General features: G+C 33.5%; 1 protein-coding gene across 1 annotated transcript; it reads right to left on the reverse strand.

Annotated features, from left to right (window-relative positions):
• Positions 1-1,100: 1,100 nt before the first annotated feature.
• LOC124826091 (GDSL esterase/lipase At5g03610-like) lies at positions 1,101-4,957 on the reverse strand. Its single transcript, XM_047298848.2, has 4 exons — positions 4,691-4,957; positions 4,411-4,605; positions 1,935-2,206; positions 1,101-1,804 (listed from the first exon to the last, which is right to left on the reverse strand). The coding sequence occupies exons 1-4, from the start codon at positions 4,755-4,757 to the stop codon at positions 1,286-1,288; spliced, it is 1,053 nt and encodes a 350-aa protein (XP_047154804.1). The 5' UTR covers positions 4,758-4,957; the 3' UTR covers positions 1,101-1,285.
• Positions 4,958-10,794: the final 5,837 nt, after the last annotated feature.

Here is a 10,794-nt window from a genome sequence, read left to right on the forward strand (position 1 = left end):
TGTTTTCTTAATTTATTCATTAGATACGCACAACAAAACTGCAGCTTGTAATATTTCTTCTACATTGCCTTGAAACAGTTTCTTGATTCAAAGTTATTTTATTTTATGAACTGCGTTCTGTGATCTTATATGCTAGGAGACTACCGGTATAGTAATGGATGTGGCAAGCATAATCCTAGGGAGATGGCATGAAAATGGGCAAAGAAAGAAATAAGGAATCTTATGAGGTTCACATTTGTTCTTTCTCTTATTCTAAAATTCTTGTAAAAATCAAAGTACTTCCTCCAGCCTCTGAGTATACGCAATTCTCGACTAATTTTACTCTATTTAACGAAACTATCTCTAAAAGGCTTCTAACGTTTCAGCCCTTCTTCTACTGCCTCAGTTCAACTCAAAACCTAGGCATAAGACCCCTCTACTACCTCGGTTCACCAGCAACCGAGGCAAAAGCATACATCTTTTTGCCTCGGTTCAGAATCGAGGCAAAAAGTGGTAGACTTTTTTCCTCGCTTGTATATACCTCGGTTGCAAAACTGATGTGGATAAGTGAAAATAACCGTTGTCGTTTCCTTTTACTGCACTAGTGGTTGTTGAAGATGACTAAATATAAACTCGTTTACAGTTGAATTAGTATAATTTTCTTCTATTCTTTTACTTTATTCTCGTCTATTTCTTTGATAATTAAAGTTCTAAAAACAGCTATAACTATTAAAAAAACATTAAATTTTGACAAACCAATTCACCTCTCGGACTGACATAAATTGACATATATATATATATATATATATATATATATATATATATATATATATATATATATATATATATATAGTGAATTTAAATATTAAATTATATTAAAATTCTCGATTGAGATATGCTAAAAAAAATTGGTTTACTTTCCTCAATTATTTCTTTTTTTGCATAAAATCTCTTTAATATTAAACTTTTAAATCCAGAATTTCTATCAAATAATTTACTAGCTAGTGTTACCTCAATTCGCCTTCTAAATATGTAAGATATTCTATCGCAATACTTTATCATAAAAATTTGGATGTATTATAAATTCAGTTTTTTGCTATTTAAATTACTTGAACACATAATTGAAAATCCATACAAATTATTAATCTAAACAACATATTCATCAACTTACAGAATTATTTGTCACAAAAAAGAACAGTCTATTTAAACATTTCACCCATGCAAATTTTTGAATAAAATACAAACAAAACACAATTTGCGGATAAATTGATAAATGAAATGAGGGTGCATCATTACAGCAAACTCTTCAGTATCGGATTTGTTGAAGAGCTTTTGTGGTTTGCAACTCGTTGTACACGGCAAGCCAACCAGCTTGAGTGGGATGCAGAAGGTCCCAAAAGAAAGCTGATTTGGGATGATCACAGACCTTATATTTCTTGACATTGTTTTCATCCACACTTCCACAAAAATATTGGCTAATTATACCAACGCAACAAGGCTTGAAGGCGTCCTTGATATTATTGCTAGATGGGTGGTTCAGCACCGACAAGAAACTGTCGTAAAGATCAAGAACGATGAATGTTGTTTGCTTCTTGGTTTGTTGATTCAACCTAGTCACAGCTTGGTTCAACAAGTTGTTGTGGAGCAGTACGAGGTCGTTGAAGGTACTGTTACATTTTTGGAATGATAATGAAGCTGTGCTTCCAGGAAGACATCCAAGTGGCTGTAGACCATCCACAACAATTTTCTTTACTCCCAGACTTTGGATGCGAAGCAAGTTCGTTGCAGTTTGATTAACCACCGAGGCGATGAAAGAGGGAAAACCCTACATGCATTCCATGAAAAGTGAATCTTAATAACTAGAAGATTTTAGCACATTAGTTGTCGTTGAAGAAGAATACGATGTTAACATTCTTGTAAGGTTCTTCTAATGTATACATTGGACTTAGCTTTACCTGAATAGAGCCATTTCTTGCCAAGTAGAAATTGTAATCGTTTCCTGCGACAGAGACAAGTGCTACAGATTTGCTGAGGTCTGAAGCTGTGTACACATTCTCTTTGAGCAACTGCTTGAAGAAATCGATTTGGATTGTCATGTTTGGGTTTTTGGAGGATGTGTCAAACACGCCAGTACCACCATATGCAAAGTTCATCCCGTATTTCAAATTTTGTGGAATCAATTTCCTAAATTTGTAGGGAAGAGGCGATTTGAGTCCCAAAAACTTAGCTGCACCAGAACATACAGTTTCATTTAGTTAATGAAATATACAATTACTTGTACTAAGTGATATACCAAAGAGAAAAAGTGTGAGATCAATTGATTGATGTCATATCCCATAAATAACAAACTATAAAACAATCTGGCATGATTCTGGTAACAAAGAAATAAATAAATGAATAATGATTCTCTTGCTTTTACGGACAGGGCCCGTCCAGCTAGAACTAAATTATTGATATGCAAAAAGCCAAGCGTAATTATTTTATCTGATAAGACTCGTTCTGAATGAGAAATCTTAGCTACATTCTTTTTTTCAATAAATTATTAGCTGTACATTTTACGGATAATTTATAATGGATAAAAAAATAAGGAAATATGCTATCATCTGATTTACGTTAGAATCTCAATGATTCCAAAATCTACAAAATAGCGCAGAAGAATAGATTATGTTCAATTATCCTGAGAAAGTAAAACCATTGGTTGAGACTTTTTATCAGAGCAGGAATAAAATGAAATTGTTGATGTACTTTTTCTGAGTAAATGTAATGAGTATGAAGTTAGGTAAAGAAGAATTTTTTTGTTACACCAAAGGAACAAGAAATTGGGAATAAAGAGAGAGAGGAGAATATATATTCGTACGTATAAGAAATTATTATGTTATTTATTAACATACGTATGGAGAAAAACACATAAAAAGTTAAACATCAACCATATTTGTCAAAATGAATGGAAGAAGGGATTATTTATTTATTTATTTATTTATTGTCAAATGAGTAATATAGACGAGTTAAAACTATTATCTTCACAAAAGGAACAAAATGGACCGCCATTCAAATATAATGCAAGTTTTTGTGCAAAATAAACAATGACTTAACTGCTACTTAAAATTATAGCAATATATATACGTGTGTGTGTGTATATATATATATATATATATATATATATATATATATATATATATATATATATATATATATATATCAACAAATGTGATAGCACTCATATTGTTGATCACGTGCCCTCTATAATTTTGTTCAAATTCATTGTTTATCCATTATAATTTATATTTCTTATAATTTTCTTCACTTCGATTTTTTTAAATGTTAATCCTTCTTTCTATTTCATTTTTAACTCTTTTCTACGGTTTACCATATTTTAATATCTAGTCATTTACAATTTAACCCTGTTTTAACTAAGTTTGTAGCAGATTCTCTTAAAATTAGTAAATTAAGCTTTTAGAAAACCTGTTTCAATTTAATATAATGCATAAATTTTTGTTTTTAATATATTTTGTGAAAACATTTTCCACAAAACCAATGTATTTTACAAAGATAATTTAATTAATGTATCTAACTTGAAAATCTTGATTTGAAAAATAAAAAGTATTCGAATTGCTTTTATTTAAGATCATCCATATATTATAAGTGACATTTTAGCTTTGCAATGAAAAAACAACTTATTATTTCTGACATAAAACAATGTTTTATTTATAATTTGTGGAAAACAAATGTGATGGAAGAATAGTAGGTTTGGAAGGTGAAACATGATTTATAATAATGAACATTCTCTTAGAAAGAAGACAGCACCAACAACGATGCAACTTTTGTGGTGTTTTAAAACTATTCAATAATGCACCATGCCTTGAGCAGAGTCAAATATATATATCAAAAATCTTATAGACAATAACACAAGAAAGATAAAGAGGCAAGCTAACGAAAAAAAACGAACCCCACCCTTTCAACCAAAATATAATCAATTCTCATTTTTCTTAAATTCATTTTTTATTATACTACTATTTTTCACGTCACCAATATTATATTCTTAATTTCTATCTTTTCTTCATCCTGTATCTCTCGGGAAGCAATTTTAGATTAATTTCTCAAAACTGATTAATGGTTTAACTGAATTCGTAATGGACTAGGTTTATTTTTTATCCGTATTAAAATTTACAATTTTTTAAATCCAATCTAACTAAAACCCATAAACTAAATTAATTCGAGAATTTTAACCTATATTTTTTCGACTCTAATTTTAGACTCTGGACAAGAAATTTGCTAATTTATTCCACAAAAGAATTGATCAAAGCATCTGAATTCGAAAGATGCAGCTTTTTTGGTTAAAGAGAAGAAAAGTAAATAAAATGAAAGAAAAAAAACGTGCACTTTTCAGTGTTAAGTGACAGAATGAAGAGAGAGAAAGAGAGGAAGACTTACCAATGTAGTCTGTTAGAACTCTACCGTCCGAGAATCTTCCGGCAGGTTTTCCGGGGAAAGTTATGCCGTAAGGGTTTTTCCACGACCCAGGTTGATCTATTCTCGTGTTTCCGGTATCCACATAGGAGTCGCCAAAAACAAACAATTTTTGGTAACTGGTCGCATGATGTTGCAACCTAGCCTCAACTCTCAAACCTATTACATAATTTTGAATAAAAACATTAAGGGGTGAAGAACAACTATTGAATGAAGTGGCGTAATGATGCATGCATATATATACCTGAGAGAAGTAGCAGTGCTAGAGAAAGAGATAAGAGGGAAAGCTGTTGGTTGTGTGAGTTCATCATAGAATGAGGTATTTCAATTTTGTTGTGAAGTTAAAAGGAGTGTTTGATGGTGATGATGAAATCGAATGGCTTTTTATAGTGAAAGGAGAAAGAAGTGGGCAACACGTGGAATTTCGGAATTTTGAAACTGATATAGAATTCAATGAAGCTTTTTGAGGTTTGATCTGTCGTTTGGGTGCTGAAAAACACGGAGAGTTCACAAGACTAGAATCTCATGCTGCCTCGCTCTATTTTAAATATTCTTCATTCTAATCACATGTTTAAAAACACAGGTTTAATTTTATTTTTTTTGCACAGAAAAGTTAATAAATATTTTATTTTTCATTAGATTATATAGTTCAACAGCTTATTGCAATTATATATTTTCCACGAGGAATCATAATAATGCAATTATTTATTTATTTTTTTGGCCACACCTTGTGGAGCATGGGGAAGCAGAAGTGCGTCCAGAGAGTGGTTACACAAGCTTTGAAGACAACAAACAATTCATCTCTGGGAGGCAGGCCCTCTTTGATGACAGACGATTCACAAACTCTTAGCTTAACTTGGCAGCAATATCTCAACCCAATATCTTGCCAGCAATAACTTGGCAAACAATTTCCTGCAATATTTCAACCCAATATCCAATGAAATTGGCAGCAATATCTACCAATCCTATGCTCTCTCCTTCAAAGAACCTCTTCTCCTTCAGTGCTTCCTGCAGGATCTCCAAAGCTTCCATGGCTTCCTCCGTGATGCCTTCTGTCGCCCCTTCTCATCACTCCAACGCATTCCATATTGCAAGCAAAATCTACAAAAATAAAATTGAATGATGAGTTTTGAAACTGAAGGCAGAGAACCCAAAAACGCAGAACCCCTCACTGCCAAAAACGAAACCCTTGCTGCCAACAAAACCCTCGTCGCACCATCGCCGCCGCACCATCAGCTCGCCCTTGTTGGTCCATCGTCGCGCCTTTGTTGTTCCATCACCTTGCCCTTGTCGGTCCATCCCCTACGAAGGCAAGATCCACTGCCAGCCGCCAGCCGCCGCAAACGAAGCCTGAGTCGCGCCTCCCACAGTGTCGCCAAGCCCCAAATCGAAACCCTAAATCGAATCGCCAACGCCAAGCCCCAAATCGAATCGACTCCCTACTGCCACCTCCACGAACAAGGACCGTCACGCCGCAGAGACGAAGTCGTGCCGGCCGCCCCTCCCTACGTGAAATCGCATCTGAACCTGAAAAGAAAGAAGGGAAGAAGAGATCTCGCCGCCGCCTTGCTGCGACCTCGCCGCGACCTCACCATGCCTTGCCGCCACCTCGCCATGCCTCGCCGCACTCACCGCCAACGTTAAGCTGCTTCTGGATTTCGCATGATGAGGAGAGAAAAGAGTGGAGGATACCCAAGTCTTCAAAATGAAATTAGGGTAAATGACCCTTTTGGATTTCGGAACGTTTATGCCTCGGGTTAGAGGACCGAGGTATTCGGAACGTTTATGCCTCGGTTGGGTTAGAGAATCGAGGTAGTAGGGCAATTTCAAAAAATTAACCAGTTTTAGGTGGGACGTGGCAAAACATTAGGTCTCGATTTTTTTTTAACCGAGTTAATTTGGTTTTTATGCTTCGATTTTTCTACAACCGAGACATATAAGTTCGTCGAAATTGTGAAAATGCCACCGCCTTTACATATGTTTCGGTTTTCTAAAAATCAAGACGTATGACCCGTGTTCTTATCCCTATTTTGCACTAGTGTCAAATTGATTGCACACCTGGTAATTCCCAAGGCAACTGTGCTACGCATGTGCAATTTCTTTAAATGGTCAATGTTTTAAAATATGTGCCAGAATGGCAAGGATGCATTTTTATCTCCAAATCACTAGTACAAAAATAGCATATAACGTCACGCGTTCAACGTCCAACCACTGAATAACCAACGTTAAAAATGAGTGGTGACATTTTTGTAAATAGATGCAATTATTAAACGTCGTTTAGAATTGTAATTCGACGTAAAAGAATATAAAACATCAAATGCCCTTTAAATTCGACGTAAAAAGGTTAGTGAATTTAATAAAAATTTGAGCGGGAGATTGAAAATTCATTCACTTTATCTTAGCACGATACCCTCTTCTCTTCTCAAACTTTTCTCGAACGAAGTTTGACGAGCATCATATGTAATATTTCTTTCATTTGATACAAATGCATGTTAATTAACTACTTTATGTATGATTTTTGTTTGTTTTAACCGATTATTTTCGTGTTTTTCTCCTTCATAGCCGCATTCTGTTTTCTCTCTCACTAGTGACGAAACTTTATTCCGATGAACCCACCTTTTGAAGGTTAGTTTTTGTTTTCGTTTTGAAGAACTTATGTGTTGAACTTGTTTGTTGTTTTTTTTTTGTTGAACATGTTTGTTGTTGTTTTTTGGTTAAACTTATTTGTTGTTGTTTAATTGAACTTGTTTGGTGTTGGTTATTATTGTTTGTTGTTGATACTACACTACATGTTCATAGTTCATGCTTTATAAAATACCAAACACTGAAATTTGTTTTTTTTTTTTTGCTTTTCAGGTCTCATAGAGTTGTAAACAAGATCATAATTAATTAAAAAAAACAAAAAAAATTGATTAACGTCGATTATTGACAAAATTTGACATTAAGTTTACGGTGTATATTAACAAAATTCGACGTTAATTTAATGTCAAATTTTTTAAATTCGACGTAAATTTAACGTCTCTTGATATGACGTCGTTCGCGAATTCACCGTTAAAAGCCCAAAATTCGACGTTGTACGCAATTTTTGTACTAGTGAATTGTGTTTCAACTAGTTATATGACATTTCAAAATTTGACTGGGTTAAATGTGTTTCTTAATTATAAACTTTGATATTTACTTTTGTAAAAGTTTTATAATTTTCTAAGATTCTAAATGAGGTTTTCCATAATTGATATATGATTTTGATGAATTATTTATGTGTCTAATAAAAGGTCACGTAGTTATTTAGCATAAGGTTGAATAATAGAGGACATGATATGCAAATGTTTGGTGCAAAAGCTTTTGCTCAAGTACATGTATATGAGATGATGTTTACTAATGCAAAAAATTTTCTATACATCGGTTTAACTAAGTTTACACGTTTGTTAGCGATGTTAAGATTTATGAATTTAAAGGTTAGCAATAGATGGACCGATAAGACTTTCCCGGAATTATTATCATTGTTGAAAGAAATGCTGCCAAATAGAAATACACTACTCACTAGTAATTATGATGCAAAGAAAATTCTTTGTTCGATGGATATGGAAAATACATGCTTGTTGAATGATTGGATATTATATAGGAAAGACTTTGAAGGTCTGAAAAAATATCTGAAATGTGGGTTATCTTAATACAAGCCAAAAAAAATAACAATGAAGAAAGTGGTTAGATAGAAAAGGATTATTCCTCTTTGAAAGTAGTTTGGTATCTTCCAATCGTGACCAGATTTCAGCATTTGTTTGCGAATCCAAACGATGCTAAAAACCTTAGATGGTATACAGGTGAGACAACAACTGTTAGACTACTTCATCATCAAACTGAATCAATGCAATGGGAAAATATTGAACTTGAATTCCCCCAATTCAATCAAGAATGTAGAAGTCTTTGGCTTGGTTTAACTATTGATGGTATGAATCGATTTGGTAATTTAAGTACCAACCACAGTTGTTAGCCCGTTATATTGGTAATTTACAACTTATCTCTTGGATTTTGCATCAAGAGAAAGTACATGATGTTGTCTATGATGACATCCGGTCCAAGGCAGCCTGAAAATGATATAGATGTTTATCTCAGTCCACTAGTTGAAGAGTTGAAGTTGTTGTACACTCATGGGGTTGAAATATTTGATGCCTTCGCATCTGAAACTTGTGTGATGCATGCAATGTTATTTTGTACCACTAATGACTTCTCAGCTTACGACAATTTGTTAGGGTACAATGTCAAGGGTCATAAAGCATGTCCTATATGTGAAGAAAACACTACAGTTCATCAATTGAAACATAGAAGGAAGAAAATGTATATGCGTCATTGAAGATTTTTACAATCTAATCATCCATATTAAAGATTAAATAAAGCATTCAATGGACATCAAAAGAATGACGATGCCCAAATTCCTTTGACTGGCCTTCAAATTCATGAAAAAGTTAAAAGAATACATCATGTATTTGGGAAAACATCGAAGAAGTCATCTACAACAAGCCCTTGGAAGAAAAAATATATATTCTTCGATCTTCCATATTGGTCAAAGATAGATATTAGACATTGCATAGATGTAATGCATGTAAAGAAGAATGTGTGTGATAGCTTCATTGATACACTTCTCAACATTCAGGAAAAGACAAAAGATGAAGTCAATTCTCGTTTGAATATGGTTGACATGAAGACTCAAGAAGACTTGGCACCAGGGGAGGTTGGTAAATGTACTTATTTTCCCTCCGCATGTTACACAATGTCCAGACAAGAGAAAATAATTTTTTTCCTTTGTCTAAAGAGTGTCAAGGTACAACAAGGATACTCTTCAAATATTAAGAGTTTAGTGTCGATGTAGGCCTTAAAGCCTGTTAGAATGAAGTCTCATGATTGTCACATCTTAATGTAACAATTGTTACCAATGGCTGTTCGGGGAATTTTTCCCAAAAATGTTAGGCAAACCATAACTCGTTTGTGCTTATTTTTCTCGTCATATTGTAGTAAAGTCATTAATCATGTAAAGTTAGATGAACTTCAAGGCGAGATTGTTACCAACTTGTATCAGCTGGATATGTTCCCCCTCCCCGCAACCCTCCCCTCCCTCCCTCCCCCCCTCCCTGCGCCCGACATCATAATATATTTGTTTGTTCATTTGGTCAAAAAAATAAGTGTTGTGGACCAGTATATTAAGAAGGATATATCATATTTAATGTTATATGAAGATTTTGAAAGGGTACGCCAAAAATCAATATTGTTCAGAAGCTTCAATGATTGAAAGGTATATTATTGAATAAATTATCGAGTTTTGTTCAGATTACATGACTAAAGCAAACTCGATAGGAGTTGTTAAATAGATGTTTTACAAGTAATCAGATGTGTTAATGTGGTGACCAAAGATCGCGAAAAAATGTTGCAACCACATATGTACATATTGAAGAACATAGATGAGGTGATCCCTTTTTTAGAAGCACACAAAAACCTTGTGAAGGACAACAGTTCGAGACAATCAAAGAAATGTTAATTGATGGAGCATAACAAAACATCCATGTCATGGTTTAAATTATAGGTTTTAAAAAATGCATATTCCTCTAAGATTCTATTGTGGTTAGCAAATGGAATAAAGTTTGATGTCGTATGTTGTATAGGTTACGAAATTAATAATTGCACATTTTATACGAAATCTTTGGATGATAAAAGCACAATACAAAATAGTGGAGTCAGTCTAGAAGTTGAGTCGCTACAATTTTTCACATCCAAAGATCAAAATCATGTATTTAGGTCAATGATATATTATGGTATAATAGAAGACATATGGGAGGTTGATTACACTATTTTTTTTTATTTTAGTGTTTAAATGTAAATGGTTTGACAACAAGAGTGGTGCGAAAATGGATGAATTAGGTATGACTCTAGTTGATTTTTGAAAGGTGGGTTATCGAGACAAACCCTTTATCATGGCACATCAAGCATCTCAAGTTTTTTATGTCAAGAATCCTATGTTTGATCATTGGTATGTCACTCTGCAAAACAATAAATGTTTAAAATTATGATAATTTTTTATGACAACCATTTAGTTGACGATACATGCAATTCGAGAAGATCACAATAAGGGAATATACATATGATTAATCCATAAATTATGTATGAATTTCAAATTTACATGTTTTGTTAAATAATATCTTATGTTATTTCATAAGTCTTTTATTAATGGGTTAAATATGTTTTTAGTCCTTAAACTATCACATGATTTTGGTTTTCGTCCCTCTCTGAAACTTTGATCTATTTTCTTCCATCTCCTTTTACAAAGTCCTAGATTTAATCCTCTATGTCTAACGACGT

Source organism: Vigna umbellata, chromosome 8, assembly GCF_029865625.1.
Source record: "Vigna umbellata cultivar VRB3 chromosome 8, Vumbellata_1.0, whole genome shotgun sequence".
Lineage (NCBI taxonomy): Eukaryota > Viridiplantae > Streptophyta > Magnoliopsida > Fabales > Fabaceae > Vigna > Vigna umbellata.